The 21,856-nt window shown below is 35.7% G+C and overlaps 2 protein-coding genes across 9 annotated transcripts in view; one reads left to right on the plus strand and one right to left on the minus strand.

The window, feature by feature from the left end:
- Positions 1-5,191: 5,191 nt before the first annotated feature.
- ZNF518A (zinc finger protein 518A) lies at positions 5,192-15,517 on the plus strand. 2 transcript variants are annotated; one of them, XM_026710621.2, is made up of 3 exons: positions 5,192-5,542; positions 8,505-8,603; positions 10,363-15,517. In XM_026710621.2, the coding sequence occupies exon 3, from the start codon at positions 10,457-10,459 to the stop codon at positions 14,879-14,881; it is 4,425 nt and encodes a 1,474-aa protein (XP_026566406.1). In that variant the 5' UTR covers positions 5,192-5,542; positions 8,505-8,603; positions 10,363-10,456; the 3' UTR covers positions 14,882-15,517. The 2 variants fall into 2 exon arrangements, with proteins under 2 accessions (XP_026566406.1, XP_087788597.1); XM_087932471.1 differs by lacking the exon at positions 5,192-5,542 and adding an exon at positions 6,556-6,834.
- The window catches only part of BLNK (B cell linker), a 122,457-nt gene continuing 113,756 nt past the window's right edge, over positions 13,156-21,856 (minus strand). For 4 of the 7 annotated variants that reach the window (XM_087932474.1, XM_026710625.2, XM_026710623.2 and 1 more), the window contains 2 exons: positions 21,596-21,751; positions 13,156-19,146 (listed from right to left, as the gene is read on the minus strand). In XM_087932474.1, the coding sequence (XP_087788600.1) occupies positions 19,027-19,146; positions 21,596-21,751 (276 nt within the window). In that variant the 3' untranslated portion in view covers positions 13,156-19,026. The remainder of the gene's footprint in view (positions 19,147-21,595; positions 21,752-21,856) is intronic. The other 3 variants (XM_087932473.1, XM_087932472.1, XM_026710626.2) reach the window with 1 other exon arrangement.

A 21,856-nucleotide genomic window follows, 5' to 3' on the forward strand; every position in this document is an offset into this window, starting at 1 on the left:
ATTAATGTTGGCAATGTCCAATTCCTGGCTGTCCTTTTTCCTGTTCCAAAAATTCTCACCATCTCCTAGGTGTTGGCAAAATCCAATTCCTGGCCTTCTTGTTTCCTATTCCACAAATATTCACCATCTCCTAGGTATTGGCAATGTCCAATTCCTGGCTGTCCTTTTTCCGATTCCCAAAATACTCACCATCTCCTGGGTGTTGGCAAAGTCCAATTCCTGGCCGACCTGTTTTCCATTCCAAACATACTCACCATCTCCTGGCTTTGCGAAATTCCCAGCTGCTGGTTGTCCTGTTTTCTTTTCCAAAAATACTCACCATCTCCTGGGTGTTGGCAAACTCCAATTCCTGGCCATCTTGTTTCCTATTCCAATAATACTCACCATCTCATGGGTGTTGGCAAAGTCCAATTCATGGCTGTCCTCTTTCCTATTCCACAAATACTAACCATCTCCTGGCCTTCTTTTTTTTTTTTGTAAATTTTATTTGAGTTTTCACACACAAAAAAATACAAATAAAACATCTTTTTTGAAAGTAGCGTAATCCCAGGTTACATTTCTTCGTAAAGACACAAATTCAATTTCATGCTCATTTTTATGTTCTATTCCATATCTTATTACTGTTTTACATTTTCTACATAGCTTCTTCCCTCTTTTAATTTTCTCAATTTTATTTTAATTCTCATCTCAATTCAAATCATTATAGTTATACTTTTTGTCTGTCCTGTTTCAATTTCATATTATCTTTTCTCATTAAACAAAGTTTCTCCTGTAATTGCTGATTGGAGAATGACACCTTTATATCTTTCAAGTTTATCCATTCAACTCTTAGTTAGGCTTCAATATATACCTTAAAGTTATAACATTCAATATAATACATAACTTCCATTCGGATTCTGCTTGGTACATTCTTAAAATACACACTATATTCTTAAAGAAAAAAAGATTATAAATATATGTAATTAAAACAACACATTCCATTCTAATTCAATTCTATCATTGTTAATATTCATTAACATCTTAACTTTTTTAACATTACTTTTCAATTAAATATCATACTTCTATGGGAACAGTTATAAGCTTTCCATAATTAATTCCCCCCCTTTACTTATATTTTATAAAACATTAACTAATTAAAATGTTCCCATCCCTTCCTAATTCAATCTTCTCATTTATTTTATTTCATTTATTTTATTAACAAACATTTCACTAAATTACACTATTTTATCCCTCATTTTAATCATACATTGTTTCCAATTTTCTAAAGTTATTTCTATTACTAATATAACAATACAATCTTATGTACCTTTACAGAATCCCCTTTTTCAGTTAAATTTTCACCCATTATCTCTAAATAGGCCCCGTTTCTCTATATCTTGTTTCGGTCCTTTGTAACTTCTTTTCCTTTTCTTCTTTCCTCTCTTCTTCTCTCTCCCCTTTTTACTCCCTTGTCTCTCTACCTCTATTTCTCTTCTGTATTCCCCTCTTCTGTTGCTTTCCAGTATTATACTTATTTTTTGAACTTTTTCTTTTCTTTGGTTGTTTTGTTAAGTCTTAAATTCTCCACTCTCTTTCCCCCCTTTCCTTTTTCTTCCCCACGTAGAATTACTTGTTCATTAAAGATGGCTTCTTCTTTGTCCCAGTCTTCTTCTTTTGCAGACGTTTCTTGTTGTTTCTCATAGTTCCAAATCTCCATTTCTAAGAATTGAAAAATGAAGCCAAAAGAACCCCTCCCTTCTTGTGCATCTTCTTTATACTTTTTAACTTCCATTTTCAATTCATCCAGAAGTGGTGCCATTGTATAAATTTTTAAACAACCACCCGATTAATTTTAGTCATTCAGATGCAATAACCAAAAATCCAAAGATCACCAAGTAATCCAAATACACGCAAGCTGTTTCTTTTTGCTTTTTTTTCACTTTCTCTTCCTGGGGTTCTACTGTTTAGTTACAAAGTTACAAAGTTTCAGTTAAAATGTATCTTTTAGAAGTCTTGTTGAAGTTTTGAAGAGTGAGAGAGATGAGAAGAGAATACCGATTCTTGACCAAATTGCTATTTAAAAAAGAGGTGAATTATAGATGGCTGATTCCAGAAGGTTTAATGTTCACATGGCAAGAACAGAGATATAGAATTGACTCAATTGAGAAAGCTGTTCTTCCTCTATAATTTAATTTCCAATAAATAACCGTATAGTTTTTTGATCACCTTTTCATCAGTACCTGTCGAGATCTTATCTAAATCAGTCAATTTATCATAAAATCCTATAATTGAGGAATAATTATTGAGTGCTCTTTCAATACAATTTTTGAGCCAGCTATGTAGCCACTTAATTATCATGTCAACCATCTTGTGGCTTATTAATCAAAATGTCAAGGAGAATATCAAATATTTTGCTGAAGTCAAGTTATATCTCCAACATTCCCTTGATCTATGAAGGGACATTAACAATCTTTTTTCACTAAATTATCTGGCAATGTTTGCTTTTGACAAACCTTTCCTGATTTCTGGTAGTTTTCAATGTGCTTCCATGGTGATCTTTTTATGTTCTGCTCTGGAATCTTATCAGGTTCAGAGTTAAACTGATCCTTTTGTACAGTAGTTCCTTAGATCCCTCTTTCTTCCTTTTTTTTAAAAATAGGAACATTTGTTATCCACCAATAACAGTATCAAATTAGTATCAAATCAAAGATAGCTGATTCTCTTCGACTTCTCACCATTTTCTGACAGAGAAAGTTCTGAACAGGACATTTTAGAAATTTCCTAGAAGAACCATGCTTAGCAGATACCAAGGCCATTAAATCACTACAACTTAATAACTTCTTTCAAGGATTGTTGCTTTTGAAAATTATGATTCTCAAGTTCTCCCTAGCACTAGAGATATCAACAGAAGTTCTACTTATTTTATCCTGGATAAGTGATTATTTTTCACTTTTTTTTCTGTAAACAAATTGTACCTCTGTTGCAGTATTCTAGTCTTTAGAATCAATCCACTTAGTCTCTATTACATCTTTTAAAGTTTAAACCATACTTGGTTCCTTTTCTTGCGTCCCATTTATTAATCCTTTAGAATCCAAAACACCACGTGCTACATCACCTCTTTTTTCTTCTTCACTTGCGGGAAGAATTCAATATTGAATTACTAGCTTTCAAACCTAAAAGGAAGGATATTAGTTCATATATCATTAGAAAGGGCAACTTTCTTGTTATTCAGATTTTAAGTGCTTACCAGAATTTCAGTAATTCAGCCCCAAATAGTTTGTTTTTATATATCTTGATGACATACATAAAGGATCAAGAATTTCTTTAATCTGTTCAGATAGTGCAATAAAAAACTTACACAAAATGTGTATCAGATGTTTAGATAAAAAATGCTTATTGATCACTTCTTGACAGTCTATATTACGATAGCAAAACAATGCAAGGTGAAATGTTTCAAAGATTTAATTGCATTTACTGTTTTTTTTAACTAGTTCCAAATGTACTTAAATATATATTTTGTTTACAATATTATCAATAATCTTAAATACTTGGAATGATGGAAATTAAGGAGAAAGATCAGAAATACATAACAATCAACTCATACATAACAATCAACTTTAAACAATCAACTCATTAAATAAAAAATATGCCAATTCAAAACTGCTTGAAAGTTTATATTTAATATATGAACATAGTAACTATATATTAAATGTTAGAAAATCTTAATAGTTTCTAATTATTTATTAAATATGTATAGCTATATTTAAGGCAAATACTAATATTCTTTATATTCATAAAAGATCTTTATGATCTGAATCTAAAGCAGACGTCTATTAGCATTTGCATTAAATGTTACTTCATGGCCAACTCTAAGACATGTATTTATATTTGTGTCATTAAATCCAACAGAATTCCTATTAAAATCATGTACTATAAGCATTACATTTATATGAAGGGATTACAGAGATTTTATAATGCATATTATAAATATTTTTAAATGCAGTTCCTGAAAGGAATTTGGTAAACATGATTGTAGATTACTGAACTTTCAAATGAGTGTCTAATAGTCTTGACTATTAAGGTAAGATATGGTTTAAAAAATTAGAACACAGAACCAGGATGAAAAAGAAAGCAGAAGAGATGAATGTTGGTATCAGCCCTAATTAATTGGAAAATCTTTTCTTCGAGTGAACTAGAACAGCACTTCTCAACCAGACCAACTTTTAAGGTGGCTGGAGAATTGAAGTTCAGACATCTTAGAACTGAAGTTCAGACATCTTAAAATTGGGAAACAATGAGGTAGAATAGAAAGACAATTTCTCCATTTTGTCCGAAACTCCTGAATTGCTTTGTCTTTTAAGCTTCCACATGTGCCCGAAAAACTTCCTCTCATAGGTTCTTTCCTTGTTATTCTCTCCAGCTTTATGGATTTATCTTCTAACGAAGATATTGAAGGTTGCACTGATGTTAAGCTCTGAACTTTCAACAGCCTTTTGCACTTCCCAGTGTTGATCCCCGACAACTTCTCTCCTTCCTATTTGGAATCTCTTGTTTTCCGCTTTGTAATCAGTTTTGAAACAAAGGCGCTCTACCTGCGATGCATTCTGCCATTGTTTCAGCCCTCCTTCCTCTCCCCAAGTCTAAAGAACACGACTCATAAACCGAGGCTCCGGCCATTTTCTTTCCTACTTTGCCTTGCAGGTTTTTTTAAAAAAAGGTGGCAGACCATGAAATCTCCCAACAAAGAAAAAGCTTGCAGATTTGACCCGTCTCCCGATCAGGAGAGAGACGGGGCTTTGGAAGAGCCCAACATGGGCCTACTTTCTTCGCACGAAAAGAAGAGCTACTCTGCGCAGGAAGGAAGGAAGGACAAGTCTACACGGCCGGCGCTCAGGGACAGCAGCTTTCAGACAATGGCTACGGCCAAAGGAAAGATGGCGTTGTTCCTTGATGGAGGGGAAAGACAAGGCGAAGGGCGCCTTGTTTGCTTCCTCTTGGAGGGTCTTGTCTTTGTGTGTCGACCTCCTAGGGGACATAGGAGGCCGTTTCCCCGAGAGGGACAGGCTTGTCAGGGCGAAAGGTAGTTTTGTGCTTGAGTTACACCATACATTGTACTCCGGCCATCCCCGGAGCTTGGCTCGCCCGCTCTCCCTCACGCAAACCAACACCAGCGGGGGGAGGGGAAAGGGAGGAGGGACTCGGTGGGGAAGGCAATGAGCGCCAACGGCCTTCTTGACTTTCATAGAAACTCTCCGCGCAGCGGCCGCGCGACACCGTTCCCCACCCTCCCAGGCCGCTTTCCGGACGCGGGGAAATAGCCGAAGACCCCTCCACCGCCGCCGCGCCACGAGGCATAAAGAGAGAAAAGCGAAAGGACGATAGGCCGCGGCCCCGCACACTTGTCCGGGCCTCGGTTCCTTCCGTCCCATGCGCGGCGCAGATCCTTCCGCCGCTCTCACCCCACCCCTTCCCTCCATTGCTGAGCTCGGCAATTCCCGCAGTGCCCGGATGGAAAGTGTAATGGCCGCCAATAGTGACTCGTCGGAGTATGGAGACGGGCGAGGTAATCGAGGCGCCCAGCGAGCGGAGCGGTTAGCGGGCGCGGGGAAGGCGCGTGTCCCTGGGCGCCCCTACGGGGAGGGGGCCCACCCAACCCCCCCACCTCCCGCCGCCGCCGCCGCCGGTTGTAGCGAGAGAGGGGCTCTTTGCAAGACGGGCGACCCCCCGGTACCCGCCCTCTCGCTGTGGGCTGAGGCATCAAATAGTCCCCAATGCTCCGCCATCCCCTCCCGCGGCCGCCGTTGGGAAAGTTGGTGGCGCGCCCCCGTTTCTGACCCCGGGAAGCGGGGACGGCTCGGGAAGGGCTTTGGCGGCGCGTGGTGGGAGTTTTAGGAAGTCGGCGGGGCGCTGTGACAGCCACGGCCGCGCGGAAGACCGGGCATCAACAACGGCCGATGAACTTTTGTGCGCGCGTGGGCGGCCACCCTTCGCTTGGAGGGCGAACCCCAGAATCAGGCTGTCCTCCAGAGAGAGTGAGAGGGAAAGATATGTGGGCATCCCAAGCCATGCCTAGACTCACCTGCCTCTTGATATGTGGCAGGGAAACGCTTTGAAAAGCCGTCCTTTTCTTCACATGGTTATCATCCGGACATCTTTGTAGCAACTTGAGAGTAGGGTTTTCCTGCATCCCTTGGCGTCCCTGTGCTCACCCTGAAAGGTCTTCACCTGCTACATTGTTGACCCCTCCACTTTTAAAGCGTCTTGAGTAGGAGCTAAACACACTTGGGCAAGACACTCACATTCAAAAGGAACCTCCCCAGCAGGTGAAGTGGTTGACTATGCACAATATGGCACTTTAGGGTGCACGGACACATATTTTTTCAAATTTAAAATGTCTCTTTTTCCAAGTCTAGAAGGACCAAGGGAACTAACTTGGACACTGTTCTTGCAATTAGCCATTCAGAAATAGAAAAGCTACTCACTGGCAAGTAAAAGTAAACTTTTCTATTAATTACATACGCCCATCATTTCTCTCCTCCATCTTTCAGGCTAGTGAAAGGAACAAAATATAGGGGCAGCCTTATTGATGTCTAATTAGAAATGTATCCCTTGGTGTAGGATTGTATTTTATTACAGAATAATGTCTTCTTATCCTTACTCACCTAAGGAACAAAGAAAGAGGTGGAGAGAAAAATGAGCGAAGACAAATAGCAGGCATTTGCTTTTGTCCAGTAATCAGACCAGTGAGAGGAAGGAGCAAGGAGATGGAGGAGAGGGGGAATGTGCAGGTGACAAAGCCACAGGAAAATTGAAAAGAGGAGACTTAAAAAAAATCCCTCAAAACTTTGCCACCTGGTGAGTTGTACATTATGGTGGAGATTATTGTTGACCCTCTTATCAAAAGGAGTAATGCTGTTCTTTCTGATGGGAAGGAAAATTTAAAAAATCAGTGGTGCTGGTATGAAGCTGTTGGATGAATTTTCTTGGATTCCCAAGTTTAAGAGCATTAAGGATTTATAGGGATGAAAGAAGCAAATAAAAGCTATTGGATGAGCACTGAGGAATTTTCACTAGAAGTTTTAATTTATCTAGGAAATTAAATTTGAATTACATTATCCAAGCCTTCCTGAATTGCCCTTTTTGTCTTTACCATGTAAACTTACAATGGAAGAGTCAGTCTACCAGACTTTTGTTTCAGTGATTTATGTGCTCCTGTAAAACCACTGGGATTGCAAAGTAGTATAAATGTAATAAATAAATATGTGTTTCTCAGTAGGATCTTCAATTTATATTGGAGCCTTTCAGCATTGCCCTTAATTGTTTGTTAAAAAGAACAAGTCAAAAATCTCGAAAAACCTGTAACATTGTCTTATTTTGTTTGGATTAGTTTTTTACCCAAACAACATAATAATTTGTTGCTCAGAAATAGGTAATGGCTACTAGCATCATTCCAAAAGCAAGCAGGATGATGTTAATGACTACATCATTACATGGCAGAATGATGTACAGTAGTGCATCTTGAAAGACATCATTGAATAAATAGACCAATGAAGTTATGCTTATGAATGATTTAATGCTTTTATAGCAAAAGAGACTGGTGATTATTTCTGATGCCAATGGGCCATTTTATTAAATAACTGAGGTTCTGGGTGTTTTTCTTGATAATTGTAAGTTTCATAGATTATTTCTGTTACATAGTAACTGTCATTTCAAGCTAGCGTTATAGGTTAACCTAATACATAGGCTTTTGTTTAAAATAATAAACATCCAAAATGGCATTATAAGTAAACTCATTATGGGGAAGATGTAGATGGCACAAATAATATTTTGCTATGTTTCAAAATTGTATGTTTCTCTTTGCTGAATTTTGAACAGTTTCAAAATAAGGGGTATTTCACACTGATAATTCATTGTTGCCATTGTTGATGTGGACACTTCTTTTTCATCAATTATATTACATATAACATTGAAGATTTGGAATTTTGTTGCAAAAATTAATATTTTCTTTCTATTAATTAACATTTAGATTCTACTTTGTATAAGGATGTCAAGATCTTTCTAATTTTAAAAATTGTTTTAAAGGATACTTTAAAAGTTTTGATTCTTGTAGGGTGATCCAGTCTTTGCAGTTAATTCTTTTGCCCAGAGAATATTTTTTGTTGTTTATTCTGACACATCTTGTTATGCACACTCTGTTACCTAAATGCACCATTTAGAACATTCTGATTTTAAATAAAGTGTTAATTTTACTAAAAGTTTAGACTTTTTAAGGAAGCAATATTTTTGTTAATCATATTCAGACTAAAAGACTAAACTATTTTATTCAGCACTAAAAGGACTAGTTAGCATAACTATTTTCAGTCTTGTATCTGTTTTTTTAACTATAGAGAATGACAACTTTTATAGTAAAATGACATCAGAATTTGTTCTAATTTATTAAGGAAAGACGTATCTGAAATATTAAACACTCAAATTTTAACTTTTGATACTTTTGTATTTTAAAAATAATATTTTCTTTATTTTAGGATGTGTTGTACATTGAATGCAACGTCTTTTGAATCTTGATTTCCAAATTCACCTCTTGAGCAAGCTATTGGAAATGGCATCATAATTTTATTTAAAGAGTAAGTTTTATAACTTGGTTACACTTTAAAAGGCTAAAATGGGATTTGAGAAATTTGGTTAAAAAGTTAGGTGTCCAAACTTTTGGCTTGACTGGACCACATTGAGTGAAGAGGAATTGTCTTGGACCACATGTAAAACATATAGTTAATGTATAAAAATCACATCGTAATGTTACAAATTTTAAATCTTGTGGGGCTGTATTAGTAACTCTTCAGGGCCACAGGAGGTTTGTGGGCCACAGATTGAACACACCTGGCTTAAAAGTGTTATGTTTTAAATTTTTTATATATGAATTCTGGCTTATAAATAATAATGCCTGCTCATAGTAGGTGACAATACTTGGCAATAAAGCTGTTACTAAATTGTGATTTTGAATATGATAGAGGAATTTATTAAAATAACTAGAGATAATATTTGTGCACTTCTAAGGTTTTGAGAAATACAAGTTTTGAGAAAGGTTCTTGAATGTGCGGCATTTGATGAAAAGCAACACTAGGCATAATGAATGGCAAGAGAGGAATAGAATAGGATAGGAATAGAATAGTTTATTTGTCCAGGATGTGAGGGATATGTAGCTATTTTTTCCAGCCCTCCTCCTGACCCACACGATTTACAGGTCTTCTGTGGAAGGCATGCTGATTGCAGTTGTTTTTTCTGCAGTCCTAGCTATCTGTTGGAGTCTTTACCTGTCCTGTTTAGTTGCTGTACCAAACTAGACAATTATAGAAGTACAAATGTAGACTCCTCCTTTGGCAGTCTGAACTTTTTGAGTTGACATAGGAAGAAAATTCTTTGTTCTGCCCTTTTAATGATGGTTCTAATGTTAGATGTCTATTTCAAATTCTGGGAGATTATAGAACCCCAAAACTTGTGCTTTCAAATATATTAAGAGGTGGTAGAGTAAGGTTCATCCTAAATGACAGTTGTATCATCTGCAAACTTCAGTACTTTAACAGAAAGATTCTTAGAGATGCAGTCATTGGTACAAAGAGAGGAGAAATGGAGATAGCACAGAGATAGCACACCTGTCTGTGCTAATTGTCTTATTATTAACCATTAAATAATAGTTTTAAGAAGCAAAATACCTCTATTTGGTAAAGGTGGTGAAGTCAGTGAATGAAAGTCAGAGGAAGGAAGCCAGAACAGTAAGGGGAACAAAAGAGGGGTTACTTTTCTGTGTCTTAGAACAAGGGAAGTGCTCCTTTCAGAATATTTAACAAACCATATAGTGTATTTGTTACATTACATCATGAAATAAAGTGACATTATTTGGTTAATCAGTTATTTGATTGTTTTAGTTTTAAAAAAATTAAAATTAAAGGAAAAAGGTCAAGGACATTAGATGAAAAAGATATTGACAGACCTGAACTAGATTGGAAAGGATAGTAGTGGCTGGACAATTACTTTTTGATGTAACTGTATCAAAAGAAGGTATACAATGAGAATAGCTGATAAGAATGAAGAACAGTTATCTAAAAAAGAATAAATGAATGACTCAGCGAGTGTAGGATGATGACCAGTAGATAAAAAATATTTTTGGTATTCTGAAACATAGCCATAAAGGATGAAGCCAGAGAATTCAGAACATATTAATAAGTCTAGTTTTTTTAAAAAAAAGAAACAAGTTTTATAGCAATATCCTTTTAGCACCTATATTGTAATGCTTCCTGCCAGTACTTATATGCTGTCTAAAATGGGATTCTGGGCATTTGCTTTTTTTTTGAAGTTTTATAAATTAACTTGATATTTTTATTTCAGATATGCCAAGTTAAGAAAATTGTGGAACTCTGATAATAATTCAACTCAGAGTCTTTTAAAAGACGAAGATTGCAATAATAGTACATTACAAAAAATGCCATCTGAGCAAGAACAATTTTTTTGCATTCAGAAGACCAACTTGTTACAAGATGATGAGTCAGATAGACTGTGTGTTTCTACATCTAATATTACTATTGAAAAGTCTACATTTGATCCTACAATTTCAGATATTGTTGCCTATGGCCTAAAAAAGGTGAAAATAGAATTGCCCAGGGTAAACATACCAAATGAAATAATTTTTAAAAATGAAATTGACAAATATATGAAATTATTTCAATGTAAAGAAAAAGCATCTTTCATTCAAATGGATGTGAATGGGAACAACGTAAATTATTCTGAGATTTATATTCCACATAACAAATCAGGATTACAGTATGACGAAGGCTTGAAAACAGCAAAAATACTGAATTTCAGTTGTACAAAATGCCAAAACAACATCAGATATAGCCCAAATGATCTACAGAAACATTTTCAGTTGTTACACCAGGGAGAATTGCCATCGTACCCCTGTGAAATGTGTAATTTTTCAGCTAATGACTTCCAGTCATTCAACCAACATCGCCGAACGCATCGTAGCACCTTAGTAAAATGTGAAATCTGTAATGATGATCACCGATATACTCTATTGGACTTAACAAAACATTTCACATCTCAACATTGTGTAAATGGTAATTTTCACTGTGAAAGATGTAGATTTTCAACCCAAGATGTAGGCACCTTTGTTCAACATATACATAGGCATAATGAAATGCAGTACAAGTGTGAGAAATGCCATCATGTCAGTTTTTCAGAAGAAGAGTTTCAGAAGCATGTTGTTTCACACACTGGCATGTTTCCTTTCAGTTGTCAGTATTGTAACTACATGGCATCACGGAAAAACTACCTTTTAAAACATATTATTACCTTACACAAAGACCATCTCTATGCAAAAGATAAAATGAATACAGATGATAATGAAAAAAGGGTGAAGAATTCAAAAGGACTAAAACTTATCTTGAAAAGGTACAAAACTGGTGCATCAAGGAAAGCATTGTGGAAGCGTAAAAATATTACCACCGATGGCTGTAGAACTGAAGAAGAGGATGAACAAGTTTTCAAGGCCTTGAAAGAGAGTCTGCCTAAATCCGAAGAAGTAGGTCAGTCTGTAAAAGAACTCCGTGACATTCTTTTAAATGAAAAGCTTGTTTATAGTGGATCAAAATCCTCTCCAACAATTCAGTACAGCAGAGCAGAAGGTGGACTAGGTTCCACTAGGGGATTGATGAAAACAGCCGTTCATGGTCCTACAGTGCTGATGCTTAAAAATAATAAAATATCTGTTCCTGCAAACTATAGTGCTAAATTTTTGGGATTCAAAACGGTGGATGGAAAACAACATATAGTAATAAAATTGCTACCTACAGAAAAACAGAATTTGCCAGGAGGAAATAAGTTTGATGGGATTAAAGATGGTGCAACTGAATGCCAAGAAGAGACAGCTGTCAACTGTAATTTACCTTTAGTTGCTAGATCTCATGAAATTAATAATCAAATGCCTAGGAATAATTCTGTTCACTTGTTAACATCTCCATTATCTAACCAGTTTTCGGGAAAAATAAAGCAAGAAGGTAAGACTACGTTATGCTGCAGTGTATCACAGAATATTGCACCACCTATTGTGGTAGGAAAGCGTGCAACCCGTTTGCCGGTGAAATCTGAAACATCTTCATTTCCTTGTGATTTGGTGGTCAAGAATAGAAGTCCAGTTTCATGGAAAAATTGTTTACCTCAAGACCATTCCCAGCTTTTATCCTCTTCTGGTACACGCATGCTTCATTATGATCCCATGAAAAAACCTTTTCCTCCAGAATTCAAAGTAGTGAATGGTGAAGTAAACAACAATAATAAACACAATAATCTCTATTGTTCATCGGCAGATTTTTCCAGTCATGCACCCTTGCCTTTCCATAATTATTCTAAAATAGGCTTTTCGGAAACATCAAAAGAACTTACTGCCAACAAAATTTATCCTCTGCAAAGCAAGCCTACGAGTGAATCTATGCCTTGTTTTTCACAATCAGTAACAGAATTAAATTTAGACAAAAAATCACTGCTGCCTCTTTATGGCTTTGTAAATGGTAATAATACTCAAGTATTCTCAGCCAGCCCACCTACTCACAGTATTGACAAACAGTGTTGGTTAGAAAATAATGATGGACAATTGTATTTGAATACCAAGGTAAATCAAGTGTTGGAAAATGTAGCTAAAAAATCCAAGCAAGAAAATGATTCTAATTATGTAAATTCATCACTTATGCCCAAAATAACATCAGTTTTCTCCCTTCAAAGTAAGCAGGCATCCACCTATTTGTCACCTGAAATAAACCAGTCATTACAAGATGTATTAAAAAGACCAACCATCGCTCAGTCAAATAACTATGCTAAAACTAATTATGACGGATCTTTTTCAAACAAATACACAAATTGTAGGACATTTTCACATAATGATCCATCACCTTGTTGCAATTTAACTGTTTCCTCTGATAAATTTAAGAGAGAACCGAATACGAACAACACTGCAACAAATGAAAGTATATACCTGAATGGAGGACAAATCCCTTTGCCTCTTAAAACAGAAGCAATAAATTCAGCATCAGGGAAGACCAGTGTTGGTACACTGCTTAAGACTCAGACAGATTCAATCATAACACAACAGTTGGCGAAAGATAAGGTGCGCTATAATACCTATGGCCCTAGTAAAATGTGTCCATTTTTTCCTGAACAGAAAAAAACAGTACTACCGTCAACTCCACCAAGATTTTTTGTACCTTTGCAGCTTGCTCACAAGCAAGGATTACAAGTTATTTCAGGAAGGCCTTCTCCAAAAGTGAGTTCATCAGATGCTCAGACAACCAGAACTGCATCTTTGCTTTTAAATAAAGGACCTGGAATGATTTTGACATTTGGAAGGGGGACCCTTGGAACAGCTGTAAATGCCACTGAAAATAATTCTCAGGGTTTAGAGAAAACTGTATCTAAGAAGACAGTCTCCTCAGACAAGGACCTACAAACAAATTATTCTAGAAGCCTAAGAAATTCTAGTATTAATACGTGTAGTGATGCTTCATCCATTGCCATTCCACAAAATGATCAGCAGAACATTACAAATCCAGAGAGCAGACTTTCTTCCATGAAAATACTTGCTGGATTTCAAGGCAGTAAGGCTGCTTGTGCAAAGTCTGCAAAACAGTCAGAGGTTGGACAGGAACAGCCAGTGTATGCACTTTTGCCCAATGGCAGACAAGCAGTTTTTCTTAAGTGTATGTCATCGAACAAATCTCTTGTACAAAACCGTAATATTTTTCAAGGTCCTACATATAGTCAAAGTTCTGAACCAAAGAAACATGGAGCAATGCAACAAAAGCTTTTTTTGAAAATTAAGACTTTCCCTGCTGCGGACAAATGCCAACCAGTTAGCAACATTTTCTCATCTTTGCAGTTGAACAATATGAAGTGTTGCAATACTCCTGCACTAAATCAGAAAAATACAGCTCACCCTTCTAGCAATGCCTTATCCTTATCAGGTAATATGATGCCAGCAAATGCTTATTCAGCAAATGAGAAATCAAAAGATTCTTGCTCCTCTGTAGAACTGGTACATTCATCTAGAGACGGAAAGACGTGGTCACAAAAGCCCCCACCTCAAAAAGGAACAACTAACAAAGGAAGCAGTTTTGAAAATCAAAAAGCCACAGAGAATACGTCAAGACAAATGTCAAAGGTTAGGTGTCATTCAAAGCAAAATGATGCTAAAGTTTTTAATGCTACAGTTTCGCAGAAGAATAAGAATTTGAAACGGAAAGCTAACGATGACTTTCAGGGACCTCCTCGAAAGAAAACATTGCATCGAAAGTGCAAAGAAAAAAATCAAGTAGATGTGAATGAATCCTTGTTTCAAATCCCTTATAGACCAAGAGCATCAAAAGATACTCTAAGGATTTTAAATTTATTTCCTTTTCATTCTAAGCAACTTGTCAAATGCCCCCGGAGAAATCAGCCTGTTGTTGTGCTAAACCACCCTGATGCCGATGTCCCTGAAGTTTTAAATGTTATGAAAACTATTGCAAAGTTTAAAGGACATGTTCTAAAGGTCTCTTTATCAAAGAGAACAATAGATGCTCTTCTGGAGCCAGAATATTATAGCAACAGTTTGTACTTAATTACTAATGAACTGACTCAAAGAAAACACAAAATGCTAAAACCTGTAAGTCCTGTAAAAGAAAGATTTGTTTTAAAATTAACACTGAAGAAGACTAGCAAAAATAATTATCAGATTGTGAAAACTACCTCTGATAATACGCTGAAAACTAAATTTAGCTGCTGGTTTTGTGGGAGGATATTTGACAATCAGGACAATTGGGTAGGGCATGGACAGCGCCATCTAATGGAAGCCACTCGAGACTGGAATTCATTAGAATAACTTATTGAAGAATATAAAATCATGTTCCTTTTACTGCCAATTATTTTGGCTGATACCATCCCAGGAACACATTATGTTTTTAAAATCAAGTTTCATGTTAGCACCTAAAATGAATCTCTATAAATTTTAATAGTTGATATTGCAGTTTAATTTGTGTTTGTTATTACTATCATGGCATATATTTGTAATTGGAGAATGAATTTCAGGGCTTTTCTGTCTTGTATATATTTAAACATGAAAGCATGTACATATTTTTGTACTTTGGTTATTTGCTACAAAATCTTGCACAGGAATTCTATTTTCCAGCTCTGTGCATGCACTACTAAAAGGGTTTTCAGCTATCCACAGCTATTGCCGTATTTTTCCTTGATCTTTTAAATATTTTTTTTCCAGGGATTGATCACTGTTGTTAGCAAGTGCCTAAAAGATGTGAAGCAGTTTACTTTGTGTCAACTGTATAACCATGGGTCTGTATAGGACCAGGTCTCCTAACAGTTTCTTTTAAAACAAAGCCATATGTGAATGCTTTAAGCTATATTGCTATGCACATGACACTTGTACTATTTCTGTGCAGTTTGTCTACTTTCTTAGTGAAGTATTTTTTCATACAAATCAATAAACTTATTACTGTGTTTATGCCTAATTAAGATAACTGTTGAAAACAATGTATTCCCTGTTTGTATAACAGTACTACTGAATTCCAAGTGAACATTTGTCATCCCTACAACATTGGTATTAAATTTTATTAAGAATTGGATTTCATAATTTTGCAACCAAATGCCTGTAAAAGACAGTCTTGTCATTGTGATCATGGTCATGCTAGAAAGCAGAATTGTAATTTTCTTTGTTACATTTTGGAAAGGGTTCCTTTTAATGGAACACCATCAGTTGGGATTTGAAACATTGATGTTTCATAACCATACGTTAAGAATATTTGAATTTAATTGAAAAATATCTTGCTTGGACCATCATTTCTTATTTAGACAAAATATTTGTCTCAGGTTGATTGAAGATTTTGTCTGTCAGTTTCCCCCCTCTTTATACTGAAAGTACACATAGATGATTTCTACTGACCCTTTACTTATACACAATCTATTGGCTTTCTGAAAGCCTACAGTTGGGGGTGGAGTGGGATGCCATTGCATAATTCTGGTCTGTTAAGGTACTTTTATCTGGAAACAGATCATCTTTCTTCTCACTAAGAAATAACAGAAAAATATATTTGCTGTAGTGCAGACCTGCCAAATGAAAAGTTTTCAACTTTGTATTAGATACACACAGCTTTCAAGTGAGAAGAATACACTGAACAATAACATAGATGGTGCCTTCTTTCTCATGTAAAATGATGGATAAGGGAATAGATATTTCTTAAAATTTTCCACAAACTTGAGATTTAATTCAGGTCCAAACAGGTGCTGTGTGCTGTTAACCTGTATGTTGATAGAAATAATATATTAACCCCCCTTAAGAAAGTGAATAATTTGACTGATATTAAAGTGATGTGTTTTGAAATGAATTACGATTCAGGATTACCTTTTAAAATTTCCCCTGCACATATTTCTTGTTAATAAGTTTGTTATATAGATATATTACTCTATAATTGTATTAAATAATTTAAACCTTGAATAAAGCACAGGTGTTTATTAATATCAAGGAATTAACTTGCGGTAAAAAGTCTTGGTTGTTTTGTTACTTGAGCTGACTTTCTCAGTACTAAGCAACTTAAATATTATTTTACATAGGAGCAATTGTATCAAGATAATTAACACCTGCATATCTAGACATTTCACTTATATTCTCTATTTGTAAAAAGAAAACATTAGTCACAGAGGGCTCAACCATGTATTTAGATCGAGTTTCAACTTGTTTGCAAAATTAAATTTTCTAAGGCTGCCGGGCACGTAAACATGCACATATGTACGCTCCTAACATGGCTTAAGCATTTATATGGGGCCTAGCCTTTGCCACAGTGCTGCTGTATGTCATATTCCTTGAATATGTAAGATCAGAGTAATTTTGTCCCTCATTTTCTTGTAATACTGATATTTTTAATCCTATTATATGGCACAATATTAAAATTTATTTTTGCTAAATATTTTGGGTAAAATAAGATTCTTCCAAATGTTGATGCAATTAAGTAGCATTCCTTTTTAACGTTAGGTTGTGTTACACTGGAATGATCTCTAAAAATGTGTACTGGAACTAGGAAACAAACCCATTTCTTTACTAATTCTTTAAACAAGGTGATAGAAATGAGTGCCGGATAAATATGTGTTGTTAATTTAAGCATATTTGGACGTTCGCTGCAAACCTGTATCAAAAATCAGACATCTGAGCTAAGTGTGTGATATTGTTGAAATGATGATGATAACAATATCCATTCAGTCATGTCCAACTCTTGGCAATTCCATGGGCCAGGTCTCTCCACCTCTTCTGATTTTGCACTCCTTTGAGTTGTTCTGTCCTCTGGCCGGTGTCAGCTTTCATAGTGTCCAGCCACTATGTTCTATGGCTGCCTGGTTTCCTTTTACTGCTAAATTTACCGCTAAATTATTGAAGCATATCAAACTAATTGGAGAAACACCTGTCTTTGCCATCTTATAAAAAGAAATCTGGGTTTATTTACCATTTTGCTGTGTTCCAGTTAAATCAGAATCCAAATGCAACATTTTTTAATGTATTGTTTGGAAAGAAAAACATAAAAAACATAATTAAAACTTAGTGAAACTAGATGTAGATTTCCCATGAGTATATTGCTTATTTGGGAACAAAAATGTAAAACTATCTTAATGTTTACACTTAGTATGCCAGTATTATTACTGTTATTAAATAAGTATTTTTTTAAAAAACAAAATGCAAGTAGTCCTCAAGTTACGATAATTTAACTAGTTTGAAATTATGGCCTTGGAAAAAGTTACTTATGACCGTCCTTGAAGTTACAAACTTTGCACCACCTCCCATGGTCATGTGATTTTAATTTGGACACTTGGCAACTGATTTGCGTTAGTTACATCATCTTGTGATCACATAATTGTGATTGCAACCTTCTGAGGTGACTTCCTGGACAAGTTAAGTAAATTGGGGTAACCAGATTTTCTTAATTACTGATTTACTTAAAGACTAGGGTCATAGGATCAGATCTAGTCACGTAATAACTTGTTTAATGATCACATTCAATTATTGATTGAAATTTCTGGTCCCAATTGCAGTCATAAATTGAAGACTTATTTGACTGAGAACCATTTAGTCTTTTTTTAAAATCAATTTTACAAAATCAAATGGTAGAATTTGGAATGCAGCAAGTACCCTTACAAAATTAATGGGAAGTCAAGCTGATATGTACACCTAAGTTTTTAAACTTAACTGTCCAGTTTAAATTTTCCAGGAGTCATAAAATACAGGTTCCCATTTCTTGTATTTAAAAGCTTCAAAAATAACATCTTGCTGAATGCAGATCACAACTGCATGATGAGTCTAGTGGAAACACACACATCCCCTCCCAAAGAAACACCGAATACTTGTTTTGTACATTCATGTGGCCAGAGTATTTTACAGTCCTGAAACATTTTGCAGAAGCATGCAACAGCTGAGAAATAGTTAAGTATTTACTGTGCAAGAATGATAAATTTCTATGGATCATACTGTAACTGCGTCTTGATAAATTATACATAATTATTTTTATATATGTACACTTAAATCAAAATTTGATAATAGCTTCAACAAATACAGGTAAAATACGTACCAGTCCATTACACTAAACAAACATCCTGATTATTTTAAATGGCTGTCAGAGCAATAAAAATCCTGCTTTTAGCTGGTTACATAATGGTTCTTTGGAATACAGACACCCTAGCTTTGAAAAATCAGAGTTTTGCAGGACAAGTAAACGCTAGCAGGTAGTTTTAAATAAATCTTGTCTGCCACTGAGATTTTTTTTGCCTTTAGAGTTTGTAATATATATATAGGGCTTTGGACACTGACTGGAGCAGCATTTCATAAACGAATCCACTAGCTTTGTAATAGCCTGGTGCTTGCTGGACAACGTGGAGAAAATAGTTCTAACCATAGTTGTGCATATTTGTTCAGATGCTCAAATCCTTGGAAAATGAGGGCTAGAAGATACTCCATGACGCTCCTTGGTGCAGTTACAAAACTCTAGCAATATATTTTAGCCTGGTGGAGTCTTTTGTATTGTTTTGACTGTCAATGAGAACGAGAGAAGTCCGCTGATGATTCTCTATTATTTCTGCCACACTGTCAAAGTGCTGGATTGGGAAAACAAAAATAGTTTATTCAACACAAATCCTGCTGAATGGGTCAACAATCATAATTTAAATTTAAATGCTCTTTTCCACTATGATAGCTCTAAAACAAAACAATTCTGTTTGAGAAGTCAGCATTTACACGTTCCAATTTCTATAATTTCTAGCACTTTTGTATGTGAATTGTTTCCAATGAAAAGTAGGAGTAGAGTAAGCTAAACTGCAAGTAGTACTCTCAAGGCTGGCTTCATTTAAAAAAAAAAAAATCCTAGTACTAAATACGGCTTTATTTTGTCATTACCATTAGAATAGAACAGAACAGAACACAGCTGGAAGGGACCTTGGAGGTCTTCTAGTCCAGCTCTCTGCTGAAGCAGGAATCCACGTACCATTTCATACCATTCAAATGGAATGGTTAAATAGTTTAGCGGTTTCCAATCAATGGGTTGTGAGAAAATTTTGGTGGGCCGCAGAGAAATATCATCCTCAGAGCACCCCCCAAAGCAATTAATCCAGGCTGCGCAGAAACACAAGGCTGCGCCACCCACATGGCCCGCAGGAACCCTCCCCACCCATTCACCCCTTACCCGGCAAACCTGCCTGCTAAATTGCTATATTTCCTTTTTCCGACCATCAGCTGTTTTGCTGTGCCAGGAGATTTAGATTAGCTAGGAAGCAGGAAATCGTTGGATTTCTTGCTTTCTAGCTAATCTTTAGATCTTTGGCTCTGCTTTTAAACATAGCCAAACCTCCCTTAGGACTGAAGGTTCTATTATTCAGTGCAGACTCACGGCAAGCAAATTTTATGTGACAGACATAAAATCACTGAATGATTCTGTGAGCAACTCGATCTGCCTGCCTGCTTGCCTTGCCTGATTTTGGGTAAAAGTTGTTCTTTTTCATATAAAAAAATTCAATATTTACATACATGGTGTATTGTGAGTTAATTTTGTGAGTTTGCTTGCAAGCAAATTTTATGTGACAGACTGAGCTAGCCGATGGCAGATAGATCTCTGAATGAATCTGATTCTGTGAGCAACTCAATCCTGCTTTGCCTGATTTGGGTAAAAGTTGCTCTTTTTAAATAAAAAATTCAATATTTATATAAATATTTATAATATTTACATACAAGCCATGCCCAGCCAGTCACATGACCACCAAGCCATGCCCACAAATTAAGCCAAACCAACAGAACCGGTTAACTGTCCCTGGGATTTAAAATTATGAGTTTGGTGGTCCCTGAGGTCCAAAAGGTTGGTGACCCCTGGTTTAATGTCAGCATCTCTTTAACATAATTGAGACCAAATTCTAAATGAGACATGTAGGGTTTTCTCCCCTCTTGTGGAATAGTGGAACATGTAGGTGCTAAGGTAATATAACCCATGTAGCATTGTTTCAGGTAACCCTGGCAGAAGATAATAGGGAAAGTAAATTCCATGTTCAACTGTTCTATAGGATTTTCTTTTTCTGTACATAAGTACTAATCAACAAGCTCAAATATGCATACGACTTAATTCTCTCATATGATTTTTTTTTAATATTCTCTTGTCCTCTACTCATAGTCTTGTGTAAGACTAGAATTACTGTACTAAGTAGAACCAAATTTAGCAATTACTGAAATTGCATTGATTTCCGGGGGTGGGGGAACTTTTAAGTGCAAGAAAATACAGATTAATCCAAAGTAAATATTTCATTGCAAAAGCAGGCTAAGAGTTTCTTAATAGTAATTGTAACTTTTGAATTAACTCTTAATGCTCAATGTTAATATGAACAATTACTATTAAAAAATGGCTTTACAGAACAGTGGGTGAATTTATGTAAATATATATTGTTCTGTACAAGATCTGTACCATTTTTAATCCCTTTGGATAAAAGCATTCTTCCAAAATTTTGTCCCAGGGGTGTTAAAACTTTAGTGCATTCTGGAGTTGTGAAAGCTATGGTTCCCAATACACTTTGGAAATTACTACAGATTAGCAAAGGCTACAGTAAGAGCTTGATAAGAAAACAGTTGTCCAAAATAGAAAAAGACAACTATATTTTGTTACAAGGTCCCACTGTTTAAAAGCATGCAGCCATAATTTGAAGTTTTAGGTAGTTTTTTTTTAAATTAAGTCATGATTTGTTTCCCTACCAGAAACTTCCCCCTTTGGAGTTGAATAATATCCCTTCATATAGGTAGTCTGGTGCTGATTAAATTCTGTTCTCTTTCAGAATATCTACCACTAAAAGCTCCTAATAAGAAATGTTTAATTAAAAAAACTGAAGACAGGTTCATAGTTAAAGAGGATGGTAAACTCTATGCACATTTTAATTAGACACGCTGGCTAAAATCTCTTCCTGTCAAGAAGCTATGTTCATGTTTATGATCAACATACAGATCAACATATTTCTAAGCAGTGTAAACCAAATTTCCATGCAGGTATTTAAAAATCCAAAATAAATCACCTACCTCCTCACCAGTCTTTTCTCTACCCAGAGCATATTGCCTTTCTGATTCAATAAATCGGATTGGGATGTTATATACCCTTTTGTTATAAAATACAACCAGTGTATATGGTTGCTTAGAATCTTGTCCAGAACTCTTCCTTACTAAGAAAGACCCATCCTGGAAAAAAGAGAGTGAAAAATATGAATTTCAAGGAATAATGAGAAGAAATAGTGTTAGTTCAATTTTCTTAATCCTTTTTTTCTTTCTGATAACTCAATCGAT

The sequence above is a fragment of the Pseudonaja textilis genome, chromosome 4, assembly GCF_049901715.1.
Source record: "Pseudonaja textilis isolate UNSWEBS1 chromosome 4, rPseTex1.2, whole genome shotgun sequence".
In the NCBI taxonomy this organism is placed as follows: Eukaryota; Metazoa; Chordata; class Lepidosauria; order Squamata; family Elapidae; genus Pseudonaja; species Pseudonaja textilis.

Excerpts from the sequence above, each read along its gene's own strand:
- ZNF518A (XM_026710621.2), top strand. The coding sequence starts at position 10,457 with ATGCCATCTGAGCAAGAACAATTTTTTTGCATTCAGAAGACCAACTTG.